The 20,612-nt window shown below is 45.3% G+C and overlaps 1 protein-coding gene across 1 annotated transcript in view; it reads right to left on the bottom strand.

Annotated features, from left to right (window-relative positions):
• The window catches only part of FBN1 (fibrillin 1), a 643,598-nt gene that overhangs the window by 362,045 nt on the left and 260,941 nt on the right, over positions 1 to 20,612 (bottom strand). The window contains exons 7-8 of the mRNA XM_069624792.1: positions 17,120 to 17,245; positions 1,641 to 1,766 (exon numbers count right to left, since the gene is read on the bottom strand). Coding sequence (XP_069480893.1) covers positions 1,641 to 1,766; positions 17,120 to 17,245 — 252 coding nt within the window. The remainder of the gene's footprint in view (positions 1 to 1,640; positions 1,767 to 17,119; positions 17,246 to 20,612) is intronic.

Here is a 20,612-nt window from a genome sequence, read left to right as displayed (position 1 = left end):
GTGCAGATTGTGCTGATTCTCATCTGATTTACAGATTGGCAATTCCTCGTTTTATAGTGAAAGCAACGAATGCAAAAGCATCGAAAAAAATGCATCGACAAAATGCATTAAAATTATTTTTTTTTTTTAATGGGGGCCCCATAACCCCCGTTTTTTTACCCCTTAAAACCCATTATAAAAAAATAAAACCTTCACCTTTAAAAAATTCATTTTTTCAATGCTTTTGCATACGATGCTTTTGCCTTCGATGCTTTTGCCTTCGATGCTTTTGCATTCGATGCTTTTGCATACGATGCTTTTGCATTCGATGCTTTTGCATACAATGCTTTTGCCTTCGATGCTTTGTATTAGAGGGCATCACTGGATATCCAATTCTTCCACTTTTTCCAGCAATGCTTTTTCCCTTGAAAAGTGCAGGAATTGTCAATCAGTAATGATTTTTTCCACACTATTTCCACAGAAAAGAATAATTGTTGCCACCAAAACTTGGGCCACACATCCGTGGGCTCATGATTTTGTGCTACTGGTATTTCAGTCCCACGAAATTAGCTCCTTATTTACCGTCAAACTTTTAGTGGGCCCCAAAGTTCGACCTCGACCACAAACACACTCGACAGCATCCCTGCTGGAGCCCAAATCAGATATCCTTCCACGCATTTGATGCGTGGAAAGGTTCCATTAGCGGAGGCAGTAAGTCACTTCTGATGTTTGAAAGGACTAACTCTCCCCCGCCCCCAATTAGCATGTCCTTAATTGTACCCTTGTTGCAGTGGATGCCAACCTTAAACTAGCTTTAAACACGTTTTTTTTAAAGACCAACACCCCACAATTCCCAGTCTCAAATAACTCAAATGCAAAACATCAAATGTTATATGAAAGACCCCTTGATAAGTTATTATAGAGAAAAGCGAGGAACCCCACGCTTAGCAATATGACCATTTAAAATTGAGAGGCATTTGCAAATGTGATGCATGTGGTAACAATGGACCCAAGTGTTCACTTGGGTGATGGCAAGGCCGTGATCACTGGATCTGCTAGTCATGCTTCTGTTCCCCGAGTTACAGGTGATTATTTCTGTTCTTCAACGTCACCTTCACGAAAGTTACTGAAGAATGTGACTGTGTCTTGTGGCCTAATATCCTGCCATGTCCTAAGTTAGAGCAGCTATCTTGGTTTCCCAAGCAATGCTCACATCCTGGTTGTTTCTCATGGATGTGAAGCATTTTAAGGGTCTTTCCATGAGAAAAGGAAGGGGACATGTTGTTAAAGCCTTAAAGGCATCTTTTATTTACTCATCGCCAACACAACGGCATGGGCGTAATTTTAGGGGGGCCATGGTGTGTGTCCGCCCCCAACTTTTGGCAGAGGTGCCTTTCCTTTAGCTGTCATGTCCTCCCTCTGACCCCCAACAGTTTTAGCAAAGTTACTCCACGGCACAATGGACATAAGAAGTGATGGAATGGGCTGAATATCAAGTCCAACGATTTGCCAGCATCCAACGCCTGACTATTGGTAAAGTTGCTTACGTTGACTTCCAATGAGAAATGGGTGCGTGAAAGAACGTGAAAGTTGATCATTATAGAGAATTCTTTGCTCGGCCCTGTAACCTATGTTAGGTATGGGACACGTCTGTGACTTACCGATGCATCTTGAGCCATCGGCCGCTGCGTAGAAACCAGGAGGGCACTTGCAATAGTAGCTGCCAGCTGTGTTGACACATTCACCCGCTTCGCAAATACCCAGAATAGTTCTGCACTCATCGATATCTGAAAAACAAGATGGCTCCAGTGAGTATCACTCTAATTTCACGGATTGTGGTCAAAATAATGCATTAGCTAATTTAGTATGTGGACCCATTGAAGTCTCGTATTAAATTTCTGGTTCATAAAAATCGAACATTTGCTCTGCTTTTGACATAGAGCATGAAGCCACATTCTTCAAAACCCACATTGGTCTTCCTTTAATATTTTCTTCGCTGACTCCTTTTTTCTATCATCTGTGCAGCATGTTCACACCACACACAGTTATACTTGACCTTCATGTTTTCATATTCCGTATTTATTTTCAGTGCAGCTGTTAACATCAACTTTTTAAAAAGAGACAACAAAACATGTCCCCTGACATGCAAAATGTAAAATAATTGGGTCTAAAATGCCAACCAAGAAAAGCAAGCCAGAAACCTCAACTTAAAAATAATGGTACATAACTAAATATGCAGCCACTGTTACACACCTCACTTTCACGCCATACTGGGGGGAACACTCCTTAGCCACCAGCCTTCTACTTCTCCCCTTCTCCCCAGGTGCCCCAGTATTTAACTTTTGCCATGACACAAAGATATGACTTCCACGCCTCCAATTCAACGATCTTACACTCACCAAGAGGCTATGATGGCATGGTCATTGGAGGATAGTGATCGTGACTTCTTCCTTTTTCCAGCTTTCCTGCGGTGTGGCCCGCATTCATCTTTCATGCATGCAATTCTCGGCTATGTCACTGCTGAGAAATGGCAAGGCAGACCGCAGATTATTTGAGACAGCAGGTCAGGGCCGGCCTTAAGGGCAGCAGCGCCCTGAGCGAATTGGCACCTCCCCTCCCCATGCGCCCCTGGTCAACAGGGGGATGGGGGGCAGGATGCGCCTCCTTTTTTCCCAAACTCCTCGCTCCGGCGCCTCGCAGGGGGCTCATCATTGGAATAGGACACTCACATGAGTGTCCTATTCCAATGCAATCCACCTTGCTCCCGCGTCAGAGCAAGGTGGTAATCAGCACCCTGTTGTTATTAAATGTGTCCCGCAGCAGGCGCATTTAATAGCAAAAGGGTGCCTGCCGCAACTTCTCCCACTACGCCAGCTCGAGGGAGCCCTTGAAAGACTCCCACAAGCTGGCGTGGCAGGGCGCTAATAGACACCTGGGGGCATGGCGCCCCAGGCGGTGGCCCGGCCCGCCCTTTCCTAAGGCCGGCCATGCAGCAGGTTAACCACGCTACTGAGAAACTTCGTCCAACAATTTAACACGGAATGTCTGAGCATTTCCTGTGTCCATCACGCATCCATGCTTTGCTAATTTCCAAACAGTTCTCTCTGAGGTTTCAGAAAACTGCTTGCACAGGAAAATATAAATATGCATCTCCACGAGAAATCATATTGTGCTTTTCTTTCATCATGACCATTTTTCCAACATCACACCACAGTACACTTACAGACACACATTGTGACGCCACCTGCTCACCCATCCTCATTGTGGACATTACCTTGTGTTTCTGTGTATCTCGCCACCTCTTAATTCCTGCCTCTCCTGTTTCGATTATCCTAACTTCTCTTCCTTACTCCAGACTATGGTCTAAATATCTGTGGCGGGGTCACATTGCCCCTAATTATCAGACAAGGTCTCAGCGCCGTAAGACCACTACCGTGGTGAATGGCGAGGTATAAAAGACATGTGACATAATTTAGCAGAACACCGTATTGTTTTATATCCCTTCATCTTGGTTGACATTAATTTGCTCGACATGTAAAAATGTCGACATTACTAAATCAATATTACCGTAGCTGCAGTTTGTGTGTCACATATCAGTGGACGCCTTTATTATGCATTAAACATGTTAATGTTAAAGGATGTTTGTACCGTGCACTGTCACCACCGGAGTGGTCCCCTGGTGCTCTGGATGCTCTGAAAAAGGGAGTGGGGGGCGGTTAGTGGGAATAAGCTGGAAAAGTGCAAGAGAGCAGTGATGTGATGTTGGCAGCCTCTGTCCGGTGGGTCCGTTGGCTGGGCTTGGGGTGTTTTACGGTCTGTAGTCGTCATGTGCTGTTTTGCAAGTCTATGTGTGGTTTCTTTTGTTTTTTTTTTTTTTTTTTTTTTTTTTGTTTTTTTGTTGTTGCAGTGTGGTGAAGTTTGTGCGGATTGCTGTGTTTTAGGCTTGTGGTTGTGTTTGGTTAGAGTTTGAGAGGTGTATGCAGAGGGATGACATTGTTGCATAAAATGGGGTGTCTTCTTCGACTGCAATGTATGAAAGCGCCTCTATTTGCCAAATGATCTCACCCATATAATACAGAGTTAGGTCTCGCAGTGCCTAGGTAGCGCCAATATAACTTTTTAGGCGAATGAGCGCTGTAGACACTGAGCACTCAAATACATCATGCAACTTGGATGAAAGTAACTATTTAAAGGAGAATCTAGTGGAATTAGTCCGTTCTAAAAAAAGTTATTTCTTTTTCCGGAATTGTACATGCCATGTCTATTTAATCCCAACTGGTGCTTCAGTGAAACCTCCTGTTCCCTCGAGATTGGACTATGTAAACGCTCATCTGACTAGTCCCGCCTAAAAAGAGACTTGCCCCTCTAAATGTTGTGCAGCATGCAGCATGCAGCAGCCCGGCCCATCTCTGCGCCAGGAAATGAGATCATATTGCTGCGGTCCTGATCTGACGTCACCGCCTTGCCATAGAAGCAAGATTGGAAATGCACACTTGCACAAATTCTCAGAATCAGCAGCAGTCAGATGCGCCCCAAAAATCTACAAGACTCATCCTCCAGAAATGGGCTCTGCGTAATCCCTCGTTATCTTTCAGAAAAATCTGAAACGTCCTCATCAGGATATACCTCACAACGAGCCAGTGGGCCTCGAATAATCTGCCCAATTACATCGGTCTTGCTGTATCCTGGCCTGGCTAGTTTCTACCACTGTGTCACCTCTGCCTCGTCAGTCACAGTGTCTCCCGCCATGCCACGACCCCACCTTACTATCCCTTCTCTTCTTGCTCCTTACCACCGTACCCTACTTCCGCCTCATCTTACTAGCAATACCACCTCGGCAGCTGTTCACCCCTTTTGTGAACCACTCTGACCTTCTAGTGTAGGTCCCCATCCATTTCCCACCTTGCAGGTGTGGCCCTCTGCTGTACCCCTTGACAGTGGCAAACCCGGAGTTAACTGTCATGGCCACCCAGATAAGTGGGCCTCGCCATGGCCAACCTATATTTCTACCTTTTCTGCTAACATGTCCCTTCCCTTATCCACCATCATCCTCCCCCCCATTTAGCCTATTGCTGGGTGGGCACAAAGCTCAAGTATCGCTCAGTGTTCCAAAATGATAGCTCAGGGGTAATGCGCTCACCTTGGAAGCAAGATGACGCGGAGCAACACAGGTTCCATCCCTGGGTCTGCGCTTTGAAACCTCTGGGTATTAAGCACGTTATAAATAACCAATTATATATATATTTATATGTTAATCTGTGATGTAATCCTAACAGCGCATTTCTTTCTCCTTTTCATGTACAATGTACGCGTAGTGTGGCTTAGAACAGCCATCAATTGCAAAGTAAATGGGTTCTGGTAATGTTAGCTCTTGTAAATTATAAATATTTTTTGCAAGAAAAGCCACCTGTATTCAGCCCTGGCCCCCTTCATTGATGTGTTTCATTTGGAATGCTCGCCACGAACAATGGGAATGTACCCAGTTTCGCTGTTTTAGAATGCAATTTCAGCAGTAGCCAGCAGAGGGCAGAGTCAATGGGTAAATGGAGTTGGAGCCAGTGTGCTTAATCAATATAACTAAAGGGGGTACATTTATGGGGAAAACAATGGTTTTGAACTGAAAAAATGAAAGGCCAAGATGCCTCAAAGTCTTTAGTATTGTGTGTCAGTAAGAAACTGTAGGAAAGGCCCTGAAATCACCTCAAAGGCTGCTAGGTTCCGGGTTGAGGTTAGTAATATGACATGTTTTATACTTTCCTTTTAAGGCAATGGCAGATGCTGTGAAAACTTTAAGTCTGACCATTTAAAAATGTGTTTTTACCAACATGTTACGGGTCTACGTGATTACGTCGATCATTATTTCTCGGAGACGGTTTCATCGTTTGGTTTTTTTAAAGACACTTCACTGCAAACATATGCAGGGGGAGACCACCCGCAGCCCCTCCCCAAAACCCTCCCACTTTAATTATTACTCTAACCCAACCCTCCGCATACATTTGTGGTGAAATTCATTAAAATAAATTCGATGAAATTGTTTTCGAGTGAAATCTTCTGCCATGTGATCTACGTGCACCCATGTTTCCAGTATGTTCACAACATGCCATGTCAGATATTGCATATGGGGTATTTATCCACCATATCATGAAAATAAGGGCAACGCGTAGACAGATTTCTAGGAAGTCCCATTGAAAGTATAGGGACGGTTAGCACAGATGGCTTTTTTCGCGCTGTGCCGCCCGTGAAACTCGGGGCCCCTGCTTTGAGGATGTTCAGCGAGGGGACTGCTGCTCTACAGAAAATGCCAGCTCGCTTACTACTCACATGGAAGCTTTGCCTTGCCCCTCGATCGCGCACTGGCTGTTCCCTGTATCTTGCTTGGCACGAGGCTGGCTCTAGAGAGCATTGCCTAGTGGATGAACCCCACTTTGCTAAAGGAGTACTGAGGGCTCCCCAGGGCTTCATTATGCATGCCTACATATACATCGAAGGTCTAGGGATAGAGAGGGTGGAAGGATGCCAGTTTGATGGGTCCAGAATGGTTGAAGATGTCATTTAGGTTACATGGTGCCTTGTTTCGCTGGCCAGGTGCTCATTATGTTGGCCAACACTGATCTGGGCATTGCTATATAATAGCCGAAGAGTTTAGTTAGCAATCCTTGTTCTTTTATATAGGGATCTCGACTCAAATGATGGGAGATTGATCCTCGTATATTTTAATCTGGGGAGGCTTGATCACTCCCATGGTTTTCCAACACTACCAGTGTTGCGGAGCCCTGCTGCTGAAAGGGCTTCTTACTGATTGGTTCTTGGAATAGGATGGAAAGACAGAGGAGCTCCAATGCCTCAAATCAAGAAAAAAAGGCGGGAATAACTAATTTAAAAAATGTGAGATTTAAATGCTGGCTGTGGTTTCATTAGAGCAAACACAAAGGACGGACATAACCAGTGCCCTGGACCTAACTACACAGATGAAACCCACAGACCATCTGTCACTCAAAGCAAACCAGGAAATGACTGGCCCAAATTCCCTCTGCTGGAGAATTGATCACCACCCCCACTTTTATAACAATTTGTATAATGAAAAAGAAGTGATTAATTTCCTAAGAAAAATATGATTGTTAAGAAAAATAAATCAATACGTTAAAGAATAAGAAGCAAATAAAATCTTCAAGCCAAAAGAAACTTGTGACAAAAAAGAAAATTAAGCGATTTGTTACTTTGTCAGTCGTTATCCGTGGGGCTGGGGTGGGGGCGGGGGTACTCTACAATTTGCATGCTGGCAAAATAGCAAATGCAAGTGATTTTAAGCCTAATTCGCTATTTGCTTTACACGAGAAGAAAACACGTTTCTTAGCTGATATACAGGAGGCCAGAGGGCTTGAACTCTCATAAACCTCCCTGAGATTGCAATATTCTAGGGATCCTCTGAAATGAACCCGGAATGTGGTGATGGTTGAGGCCTCTGGAAGCCCTTTTCCGGTGCACTGCTGGCTCTTACCAGCCTCCCTTATCTTCTCCAGCCCGTAGTTTAGTGGTTCTGTTCTGCACATGGCCCATCCAGTGTCTCTCCTCATAGTGCATTCACTTTTAATGGGGCCACTTTGTCTGATATCGTTTAAGGCCCCCACTCAGGGACTGAAGTTTTGGCAGGGATTGGAGGGGGCGGGGGGGGGGTGGCCCATGAGTGATGGAAACATTTATGGTGACAGCTGTTTTTCCCCAAAGAGCTATGCACTTTATAAAATGCACTTGCTGACTTCATTTTGTCTCATTTTAGATTTTCCAAATGTTTTTTGCTACCGCCCCTATATGAAATGCTGATGTATGTAGTCTCTTCAGTGTTAGCATCTGCGGTTAGCAACATAAAGCAAGGTTGAGTGCTAACTAGGCAGTGCCATCAAACAAACACTTGAAAACCAGGCAGAGATTTCATTCCGGCTTATTTCAAAACACACAACATATGTATATTTTTAGGTATAATAAATGCATAACGCGTCCATAGATATCGCTGATCGCCTATAGTACTAGTAGTCAGCTCTATTTTCACTTTATGAATGTAAGGCGTGTGCACATTCTTAACCTACTTTAAAGAACTTCCCTTTTGCAATCGTTGTGGTATGTTATTAATATTCCAAAAATATATCCCATCAATCACGCGAGACGGCCGTCACTTGCAGTTTGCCAATTCACTTCTCAGAACTCAGAATATTTCCAGGATATTCAAAATGCATTTAGAACTATGGGGCTTAGTATTAACAATGGTACTGGTCTGTTAAATTGCCTACAATACTCCCTCCGCGCTTAGCCAGCAGGGACCCAGAATTTCTCAGAAGGGAAATCCTACCTTACTACCCAGGAGGACAGAGTCATTACAGTGCCTCGCTGTATCATGGCAGAGGCCCACCGCTCCCAAGCATGACCGCTCAACGCTACAACGCAGTGCCCCTCCAAGACCACCTGGCCTTCCAGAAAGCACTCAAGCCCCGGCTGTTCACCAGACCTCAGGCAATTCAATATCCCAGTATAATGAAAGGATGCACAGGGCCGTAGACACAGAATCACCCTTTCAGAAACCAAACCACCATCAGAAAATAATCTTACTCAGGAGCAGGCTTATATTGGCTAAGCCAGATCATGACAAGATCACAAAAAGCCTGAAACAGACAAATATCCAATCAACCAACTAAACAGCTGTGCAATAGATATGCTACCAGATCTAACAGCGGGAACAGCACCACACCAATAGTCTAGTCAATGGACTCAGCTAACTTGAAATCACCCCGTGATCAAACCTCGCCCTAACCCATAGTAACCATCCAGTCTCCCGTAAACATTTGGCAGCTTACTCTGCCCACGGAGCGCGGTTTCCGCCAATCTGAACACATCAACACAGCAGCAAAGCAACCCTGCCCTGCTCCCTTGGTTCCTGCTAACCCAACACAACTGATTCTGTTGCAGGACCCGAACCGGCAAGAGACTACCGAAATGGTAGATGCCGCGCTATGTGCAATGGATCAGTGTTCTCCTTGTTGTCACTGATGCATGCATTAATTGCACAGCGCTTGGCAGTAATACCTGAGTCCAATAGCCTGAAGTTCTCTCACGGCTCCATGCAGCTCCACATAGCTCACAGGAGCACTTGATCACGTGGAAGCAGCGAGATCCATCCTCTTGATCTCACCACGCACCACACCCCTCCTACATTCCTGCCAGGAATGATGCTAGCAGTTTTGTAAATCTCTCGCGGGTGGAGACCTCCTTAGTTCTTCTATCGCTTCCAGAGGGATGCCGTTCCTATCCTCTTTACATGCACTTTTCAGTCAGCTCATCGCCAATGTAATTCTGCATAGCCGGCACATCAAAGGAATAACTGGACATGAAGCTAAGTTAAATATCTCTTTATTGTGTGTTCTCAGTCTGGTAGGTGTGTAGGCAGTTCAGGTAAGTACTTATACAGCAGTCCACCAGCCCATCCATTCATGCCAGCCTCTCAATTCAACGGTCAACAGCCACTCCTCCAGCCCTCAGACCCAAAACACATAACTCGGGAGGATAGCTCAGCGGCAACGTGCTCGCCTTAGAAGCAAGACGACATGGAGCAAAACAGGTTCGATCCCCGGGTCCGGGCTTAGAAACCTCTGGGTATTCATCACGTTATAAATAACCTATCATCTCATATCATATCATAACTCTTCCATTCAACACATCAACATTCATGCCATTCGTGAAAGTCTGTCAACCACATGAGGATGGAAGGCAGGCACCCCACCTAGAAACCACACATAACGTTGCTGTCGCGCCACATGACTACATCACAATAATAACAAATGGCAAAGTCAACAGGAACCTATGAGCAATATGTGGTGGGGGAGTAGCCTAAAGACATGTGGCATCACTGCCCCCCAAGGCCACTTCCCCAATCTCATGGACAGGAGGACTGTCTCGGGAAGATAGCTCAGGGGCAATACACTCGCGTTGGTAGCAAGACGACGCAGAGCAACACAGGTTTGATCCCCTGGTCCGCGCTTAGAAACATCTGGGTATCAGGCACGTTATAAATATCCGATTACAATTACACAGCAGTGTTGGCCAGCTGGCGACCTTGAATAAGGGACTCACCAGGAGTTGCTGGTGCACACATCTTGTGGGTGTCTCCTCGACTATCCTGTGCCTCATGTCCACCCCGTCACCCCCCAGGAGGATGACTGAAGAAGGCAGGCGGCGTGTACCTAGCCTGCATTTGCTGTTAAGGGTAACCAGGTATGCTGCATGAAAAAGATTGGGGGTAGACTAACCCCTTAGTCCTTAGTGGCCAGGTAGTACAGGTGAGGGCACAGTACCGGCAGCAGCGTTTCTGAAGTCCATGGCAAAGAGGTTTTGCCCAGTGAAACACCTAACTGGATTCTGGACTTCTTGCGGCCAGCAAGTGTGTCACTCAAAGTGGCCCCGCTCTTACCTGTTTGGTGACAGTGTGGGAAAGGGGTGATTCAGCAGATGCAGGTGTGGGGGAGTTACAGTGCCTGCAGCACTGAGTGGGTTTAACGTGCCCCAGGACAATACTATCATGCAGCAGCTGGCGTCCCCATTGTGGGGGAGGTCAGAAGCTCGGCTCTCCGCAGCATCTTGAGCCGAAAACGATGACACATCCAAACACTGAGAGTTGCAGCGTGTATTTGGCCGGTGCTTACAGTTTTGGGGTGTGGGGATGGCCAGTAAGTATCCCCCTCCTGAGGGGAATGGAATTCTGGGGTTTCTCCATGAGGAACTAGGCAGTTAGTGTCACAGGTGCACATAGTGATGAAGTGGCTACACTGACCTTTGAGGAACGTTGGGCCAACGCTGCCTCACGTGGGACCAAGCAGCTGGTTCCCAGTCCTGAAAAGGAGATGTGCAGCACCTGCGCTGCGCCGCTGCCAGGATTGCAGCAAAAATCACCCTGCTGCGGCACACGGAAAGTAAAGGAACAGCCCGTAGCCGCGGGGCATACATTTGCTGGAGAACAGGGGCACAATGAAACCTACATTTTGGGGGGAGGCTAACTGGTGAGTGGAGGGGCCACTTCAGAAACTTGGGCAGGGCAAACTTGGAAGCTCTGTCCCCTCTGTTCTTCCCCCAGGCTTGTCTGGCATGGAGCCCAAGTATCAAATGGTAGCGCCCCAGCATTACATACACTCACACAACACATTCACTCACACGTTTAACCCCCGCCCCCCCTTCACCATACACTTGCTCATTTGCATGCGCACCCAACCCCCATACATCATGCACTCATACACATTCACACATACTCACTCATTCACACATACACAATGAGTTAACATGCAACACCTTTTAACACTTATGCAAACTGCTAGTTTCAGATAAGACTTCCCTTGCCTCTCTGCCTAACAAAAAGGAAGTGTGCACATCAGCCCCTTCCCCTCGGATGCAAAAGAACACTTAACATTGTTAAATGTTTGCTCGCATCGGTGGGGAGGGGGCTGATGTGTGCATTTGATTTTTGTTATGGAGAGAGGGAGGGAAGCCTTTATTGAAACTAGCAGCTTTAAAGTGTTAGTGCGTTTGCGCACATCATTCTTTCTGCATGCACCTCAGCTCACATTTCGAGGGGGTTGTGGTGGGGGGTGAGGGGGCTGAAGACCGGTTGGCTCAATGGCGTTGCGCGCCTGCTGGAGAAGCACTCGGATATGATGCCCAGGAGCTGGCGTGAAGGTAGGTCAGAAGTGGTTCCATTTGGTTGTGGGCTCTACATGGCCCTCAAAGAGTTTTCTCCAGGGCTGCAAGAGTTGTTGCAGGAATTGAGGGGGTTGAACCCTAGGGAAGCTGAGATCTGCCCATGTTAACACTGTTATGGAGTGTATGTGAGCTATGCTATTGGCTTAGTATGTTATGTGGCGGCCTTCTGGTCTTTTCTAGGCAAGATAATTAGGGGTTGCAGAGGATTTTGCCTAATGCGTAGTGTATTTTAGGGTACGCGGTGAGTATTCTAACTCAATGGTGTTAGCTTGGTGTTGTGCCTTCTAGGTGTCATCCCGAAGGGAGTTGTCACGTGGTTTGAGTAGGTTGCCAGACATTTGATCGAAAAAATTTGGTCGACTGGACAAATGGTCGAACCAATTTGGTCAAAAGCCAAATGGTCGAATTTTTATTTTTTTTATTTTCACCCCTTTTTTATTTTTTTATTTCGGGGGGTCCCCCCCCAACCCTTTCGGGGGGGTCCCCCCCCAACCCCCTTTTTTTCTAAAAAACCCTTTTTTTCCCTAAACGAAAACCAAAAAAATACATATATAAATAAAATAAAAAATTGGACCATTTGGTTTTCGACCAAATTACGTCGACCATTTGTCTTTCGACGAATTTACAGTCGACCACTTGTCTGGACATCGTTTGAGTATACAGATGTTGTGAGCTTCACGTTAGTTTGTGTGGTAACCATGGGTAGAACAGGTATGATATGATATGATATGATATGATATGGCATTTATAACGCGCCTATACACAAGTGTTTCAAGGGTGTTCATTTAATGGAATGAAATCGTATAAACTGCATTTTACAATGTGCCAGCTCATATGCAATGCTCCTTTGTTATTGTGTGTTCTATTTGCTTAAGCGAAAGGGTTTTACCCTGGATTTGTGCACAGATATTGCAAGGGAGTGGAGATTGTAATTTGCAATGGGGTGTACATGGAGATCATGCTAGTGGCATGTACTGTTAGTTTCCCCTTGCTGATGAATTTGCTGGGGATTAGAACCCACTAGTCCACACCCCTCTGGCTTGTCAGAGTTACACCTGTGTGTATGTGCAGTGTTTTGTAGCAAGTGTGTGCACCCCGGGATGGTCGGCTTTTCTAGGTTTGTGTTGCAGCCCGTGCACACTGAAGTGTGTACACGGTGTGTCTGGCTGATCCTTTTGGACTTGTTTGCATGCAATCAGCACGTTGGCGTAACCCTTAGAGTCTGATGTTGCAGATGAAGATGCAGACTTCAGGTAAGGTGACATCCAATTAAATTAAATGGATCAACGGCACATAATCAAGTAATAACGTGAGCAGCCCCCGCCTCTTGCTTCAGCCCCCCCAGGCTCTTGCTCCATCAACTCTCTGTTGGAAAACCTAACATTCCTCCAACCTCAGCGATTCGAGGTTGGTGCTGGAACTTAACTGAGCAATCCAGAATCTAAAGTAATGCAGTTCCATGACATAAATAAATACAACTCTTTACATGGCAGTCTTCCTTCTGCACCTAAACAGATATTATTGGTATCAGGTAATATTATTCCCATAAATAATGTCGCCATATATATAGTCGCTGGGAAACGGGATAGGCAACAGTATTTATGGGGGTAATTTATGGGGTAAATGGGAGCGGGGGTTGCGGGTGTGTCCCGGCTCCCTTTAAAAAAATATGAGGGTTGCAGGGGTGTATCCCGCATGCTCCATGTGGTAATATCGCCGGGAAAAAAATGGCGCCATTCTTGTATGGCGACATTTTGCGAGGATATTATCGCATGGAACCATACTATTTACACATGTAACATCTGACTGCCACTGTTAATCCTGCATGGTGGCTACTATTGCTTGTTTTGCTGGTGGGTTTGTAGGTTTTCTGTTTATGGTGTTCTCTTTTTAGCCTTTACTATTTTTCATGGCTGGTACAGCTGATACCGCAAGGTTGCATGTATGCTTGGGCGACAGCTGCTGTAAGACGAAGAGTGGAGTGTTGGTAGGGTGCACATATGTGCCTCTGCAGCCCGTGCTGTAGCTTATAGACCACTGTGGATTTTTCAGTGGGATGCAAATTGAAAATCTAGGCAGCTGGTTTTGCATTTCTAGTTTTCTGCCCTTCCTTCTTGTGTGGCTGTGGGTAACGGTAAAGGTGATACTCCCTATGCGTACACGGTACAACACTGCGTGGTGAAGGATGAACGTCTGGTGTTGCTCTGATCTGTATGCCTGGAGGGAGTTTGGTCTTTTTCTATTTAATTTCTTCCTACTTGCACAGTCTCATGAGCTGGTGAAAGATGGTGGGCAGTCCAACCATCTTCATTAGGCCATATGGGAACCTCCTAAAATAAGTGATGTACCTGGGGCAATCAGACTAATCTCAAAGTTGCACATGAGTTCTAATTTCACCCAAACCATTCTCCTAAAAGTACCAAAATACAGTACAGAACCTGATCCCAAGTGGAATAAAAGCAATGATCCATCAACATTGGCAAGAAACTCTTAAGATCTGGTCATTTCTATGCACATAATACCACTAAGACAATAACATCGCTTCTGCAAAGAATTCCACAGGCATAAATAGAGAACTAAGAGATCCCACAAACCAACAATAATTCCAGAGACTAATATCAAGTGCTTTCAACAACCAACTAACTCACTTCATTTAATAAAATGTAACATAAATAAATTAATTGTGAAATGACTACTGAACAACTTGGCTTGTATAATTTCAAGAGAGCCAAAGAAACAGTGGTTTATGCCATAATCTGAATTCAATATTACACCGCAATGTGCAAGCTAACCCCAGGACCATACCTAACATGCCACATCAGGTGAAGGTCTCAGACCTGTTTAAGAAGTGGACCACTTAAATGAGCTGAACCGCCCATGGACAGATTTGCAGAACACTGGTCAAAGAAGGGTGGGAACACAAGTTTGCATCTGACAGTAATTTCTCAGAAAAGATAAAATGGTTGCACAAAGATTTGATGATTTATCGTATTAGAAACTCTCAAAGCAATCAGTTTCTCTTGGTTTGATCACCCATGCTCCATGCTGTGAGGAATTCGACCATGCACACAGGGAGAGTGTGCTCGCCTGGGCTATTTGCTTTTTTGTTTATTAAAAAGAATGAATGATGGGAGATCAACCTGCGGAAAACATGTGGGGCCATTCCCGCACATATTTTCCACACTCACTGCACAGCAGAAAAATAGTCATGTACTCTGGGAGGAGGCAGCTTACCAGCGCCGCCCTCCCCTGTCATGTGTAGCTGACACCTGACAGCTGTGGGTACATCAAAAGCCTCTGGCCATCAGGAGCCTGATTATCCTTTCAAGGCCCCATGGATTTGCATCTTCATTGTTAAACCTTGCTAGTGGCGGCAAATACTGAAGTATGAGCGCGATACAAATAAAATATCATATCATATATCATATGTTAATTAGCAGGCCTCAGGGAAGGCTTGGGTGCAGGAAGTGACAAAGGAGACCAGAGATAAACACCTCTTTGTAATGCAATGTGTCAACATAGAGGCGTAGGCAGGGTAGGGCCTGAGGGGCAAGCCCACCCAAAATCTGTAACTGCCCACTCAGCAGCGCTGTGTGGGCATTTACAGATATTTGTGTCAGTGCAGTGGGCCCAACTACATTAGCTTCAGGCCCCATTCGCTAGACAATCCTGGCTATGCCTCTGTGTCAACATGCTACTAACAGCCCTCCTTGGTATGAAAGGGCAGTGAATGCCCTGTCTGGAAGCACTCCTTTCAGAGTAGGGAAGTAAGTGAATTATTGGAGATGAAAGTCTGCCTGCAACCCCTACTTCAGAGGAGGCCCATGTTGTGACAAAGCTCTGCATAGGGCTCAGTTAATTAGAGAAACACTTTGATGTACAGCAGACAGGAAGATGGGTGGAACTTAGAAGTATATGTTGTCATCCTTCCACTGTATGTTGCCAAGCGCTCTTATTCTGACCTGAAGCATCAATTGAAGATTGTTGGTGGGGACCCAGGATTGGTTCATTAAGGTGGGTTTAGCCTGCACCAATCAGTGGGGTCTGTTTGGCTTTAAAAGAGGGCTGAGCCCCTCACTGATCAGATCATCTGAAGACTTTGCAAGGAGCAAGAAGAAGGATTAATTTAGACCGAGCTGAAGGTACACAGTCTACCTTAAATCTTAAGCCAGTGAAGGAAGCCCAGGAGTTCCAAGAGGGAAGCAAGATCCCTCCCCTAAACATCTCCCAGGGAACAGAGGAAGATACCGGACTCAGAGGACCCATCCAGCAGTTCCAGAACCGGTAGTCAGCCAGCGCACAGTGTGCCCTGCTAGGTTCTGACCGCAAGCTTCCTAGGTGGGAAGTGCCAGAGAGTCTCTGGACAAAGGACAAGGCTGTTGCCTGCTAACACCCTCCTGAGCTTTGGGCCGTTCGCCTTAAAAGGACACGAGCCCTGCAAAGAAGCTAGGAGGAGTGCCACTCAAGCATCATCCAGCGTCCATCTTTTTAAGGACAATTTCAAGACAGTCAAGCCCTCGAACCGCATCCGGCTGCACTGCAGACTGTTCTCACGCCACAATCACCAGAGCCGTCTGATATGCCTCGACCAGTATTCTAGATCCGCCAACCAGCACAGAGAGAACGATTCTTGGCCCCGAGCTGCTGTGCCAGGACAGCCTGCAGACGTACGACCAGCCTCGCTTGCCGAACTGCCTGCCGCCTGGTACCCACAGCTGTCTCCCACCACTAACTCTGTCTCACGGGTTGTGAAGAACCCTAGAACCGCCTCAACGCTGTCGAGTACCAAGAACCTCTTAAGCACCAGGTATATTGTGGTTCTGCCCCCCTGCTCCTTCTCCGGTGGCCCCTAGATACAGTTATGACCCTTTGCCCCTTTGATGTTGAAACCAAATAACCTTGCACGATAAGACTGATTACTTTACCAACTACCCTTGTGTCAGTATCCAGAGTGCATGCCTTTCCTTTCTGAAGCTGTCTGTCCTCTGTTCCTTTACACTGTGGATTGTAATTGTACTGTGCTAGAACTCTCTGTTGCAGTGATAATAATGTGGATATTTGTATACAGCGTTTGGCACCAGACAGGGGAAGGATGACTATAAAAGGCATGATCATTGCGCCTCGCTCTCCCTCCCGGCCTCCGTTATATTCGATACAAGTCAATAAAGAAGCAAAGTACAATTCATCAGATGTGAATGGAGAAAAAATCAATTCAAAGATTGTGCAATGCTCAATGTCAACAAATGAATACGAAAAGACAGACTAATTAGCAGCATGTACCCAGAACCCAGAGGTGGGAAAGGGGGAAGCACATCACACATAAACAAGCACATTCCCTGCATAGAGCAGCGGGCCGCAAAACACGACTCCACACGGACACAGAGGGGATTTTCAAAGGTCTTACCTTCACATTTTTGTGTGACTTCACTAAACTTGTGTCCAGCTGGGCATTTGCACTCAAAGGACCCCACGGTATTAATGCAATTTCCCCCTTGACACATGCCTGGGATGGCTTGGCACTCATCCACATCTGTCAAAATTAAAAATGCAATAACAGTCAGGCAGAGAAAATAGCAAAGCCAGGAGAAAAATGTAACTTTCCATTTCGAGTTCTAGCACTTTTGCATACACCCTCTTATTAGATGACAGGAATGAAAGAATATGTTTCTCCAATATTAAAAGAACACACTTTTTTATATCAATGTCTAATAAATCAAAAAAAGGACTCATTTATAGATTTTTATTTTTGACTCAGGTTTTTTTCTACATTTCCGTGTCAAGCAGCGCAAAGTGTTAATGTGCACATGCACGATGCAAAGCATTTGAGATGCATGCAAACCAGCACCTTTCTTCTTATTATGAAAATAAAATCACTGCCTGTTGTGCGGCAGCAAACCTTTGCTGTTAGCGGCAGTGGAGCACATCCTCTCATGCACCACTACTGACTGGGCGGTGGCATCACTCGCTGCTCCATCAGTCTCAGGCTGTAGCTGCCTTATGGGTCCCCCCAGACCCTCCTTCGGAAGTCAGGATGTGCAGCGGCCATGCTGGCTGTACCCCCAACCAATGTTTGGAAGGGGATACACTGGATACCATCCCTTGTCGGAGCACCCCGGAGGGTCCTAATAGCCCTCAATGAAACCCTCGAGTGACTAAGGGCAGTCTCTTGGATGGTTGACCATCAACTCAAGAGGGCCTGGTTGCACTTCCTTATGCTTTATCTACGGAACTATGCAGCCCCAGAATGGGGACTCACTCTTTTGCAAGGGAAATGTTCCTGTGGAATGAAGAAAAAGGTCACTTGCAGATGGAGTCGGGACTTTGCAACCACACTTTGGGTGTTTCAGAAAAATCTGCGCAATCATTTGGGGGCATCCAGTAAAATCATCCGAGACCTAGAGGGCCTACGTGCTCTTGGCACCCCCAACAATAGCTGTGTAATATGGGCTCAAATGTCACAGAACTGACTGCTCACACTGATTTCATAATACATGCTCCTCGGAAATGTCTTTATTTCCATTGGACGATAGATATCAGAACAGGGTCAAAAGAGAGAGAGAAGAGAGAGAGAGAGAGAGAGAGAGAAGGAGAGAGAAGGAGAGAGAGAGAGAGAGAGAGAGAGAGAGAGAGAGAGCGCGCGCCGCGGGCGGGGATCGGTGTATAAAACGTACCACCCCTTCCATCATCAAAATTGTGCTTTAATGGTGGTAATAGACATGACAATTCTTATTATTTTCCTCCATTTTCGAAACTATTGTGTGCATGCCCGGTTTATCTGCTTTACAAGCAAATCAGAGAGCAAGTGGAGCAAAATGTGGCATTTTAAAGCACATTCACTCAAAAACAATGGCACAAAAACTACTTTTACAAAGGAGGAGCTAATAAAACACTGAAAGAGTCTAACTTCTAACTTTCCAGCAGCCTTACGCCTCTACAGAAGATCATAATCATAATTACAATTGCTCATTTTTAACGTGGTTTCTAAGCACGGGATCGGGATTCGAACCAGTGTTGCTTCCAAGACAAACGGGTTGTCCCTGAGCTATCCTTCTTCCCCTATGCCTATACGTGCATGCACCAACCCAAAGTGTCTGCGGGCTCAGTATATAAACAGGAGGAGTTTGGTGCAGTTGATTAGCTTGTGGAGAACTGCATGCGATCTATAGGCGATGCAGAACACGCTTCGTGTCACAGGTAATATGATGCAGCAGGAAAAGTACTGCTTATCCTGAGAAATAACACCCAACAGGACACACAACCACCATCACCATCCATGAGCCAGGAGAGTATGCCCGTTAGGCGTTTTGTACTAGGAGAGTATGCCCCTTAGATGTAATGTGCAAGGAGAATATGCCTGTTCGACTTAATCTGCAAGATGAATATGCCCCCTAGATTTAAGGTAGAGGCAGAATAGGCCCATTAGGCTTCTTGTGCCAGGGCATTAGGCAATTAGATGTAAAGTGCAAGCAGAATAAGCCCATTAGGCTTCTTATGCCGGAGAGTGTGTCCATTAGACATAATGCTCAAGGATAATATGCCCATTAGTATTATTTTACCAAGAGAACATGCCATTGTGCTTAATGTGGAAGCTGAATATGCCCATTAACTTAATGTGCTAGGAGAATATGCCCATTAGTATTATTTTACCAAGAGAACATGCCATTGTGCTTAATGTGGAAGCTGAATATGCCCATTAGACTTAATGTGCCAAGACAATATGCCTGTTAGACTTAATGTACAAGATGAATACGGCCATTAGACTTAATGTGCCAAGACAATATGCCTGTTAGACTTAATGTACAAGATGAATACGACCATTAGACTTAATGTGCCAAGACAATATGCCTGTTAGACTTAATGTACAAGATGAACACGACCATTAGACTTAATGTGCCAAGACAATATGCCTGTTAGACTTAATGTACAAGATGAATACGGCCATTAGACTTAATGTGCCAAGACAATATGCCTGTTAGACTTAATGTACAAGATGAATACGGCCATTAGACTTAATGTGCCAAGACAATATGCCTGTTAGACTTAATGTACAAGATGAATACGGCCATTAGACTTAATGTGCCAAGACAATATGCCTGTTAGACTTAATGTACAAGATGAATACGGCCATTAGACTTAATGTGCCAAGACAATATGCCTGTTAGACTTAATGTACAAGATGAATACGGCCATTAGACTTAATGTGCCAAGACAATATGCCTGTTAGACTTAATATAAAGATGAATACGGCCATTAGACTTAATGTGCCAAGACAATATGCCTGTTAGACTTAATGTACAAGATGAATACGGCCATTAGACTTAATGTGCCAAGACAATATGCCTGTTAGACTTAATGTACAAGATGAACACGACCATTAGACTTAATGTGCCAAGACAATATGTCTGTTAGACTTAATGTACAAGATGAATACGACCATTAGACTTAATGTGCCAAGACAATATGCCTGTTAGACTTAATGTACAAGATGAATACGGCCATTAGACTTAATGTGCCAAGACAATATGCCTGTTAGACTTAATGTACAAGATGAATACGGCCATTAGACTTAATGTGCCAAGACAATATGCCTGTTAGACTTAATGTACAAGATGAATACGGCCATTAGACTTAATGTGCCAAGACAATATGCCTGTTAGACTTAATGTACAAGATGAATACGGCCATTAGACTTAATGTGCCAAGACAATATGCCTGTTAGACTTAATGTACAAGATGAATACGGCCATTAGACTTAATGTGCCAAGACAATATGCCTGTTAGACTTAATGTACAAGATGAATACGACCATTAGACTTAATGTGGAAGCTGAATATGCCTGTTAGACTTAATGTACAAGATGAATACGGCCATTAGACTTAATGTGCCAAGACAATATG

This window comes from Ambystoma mexicanum, chromosome 11 (genome assembly GCF_040938575.1).
Source record: "Ambystoma mexicanum isolate Mex_15411 chromosome 11, UKY_AmexF1_1, whole genome shotgun sequence".
Lineage (NCBI taxonomy): Eukaryota > Metazoa > Chordata > Amphibia > Caudata > Ambystomatidae > Ambystoma > Ambystoma mexicanum.
This window is presented reverse-complemented; position numbering and strand designations above follow the sequence as displayed.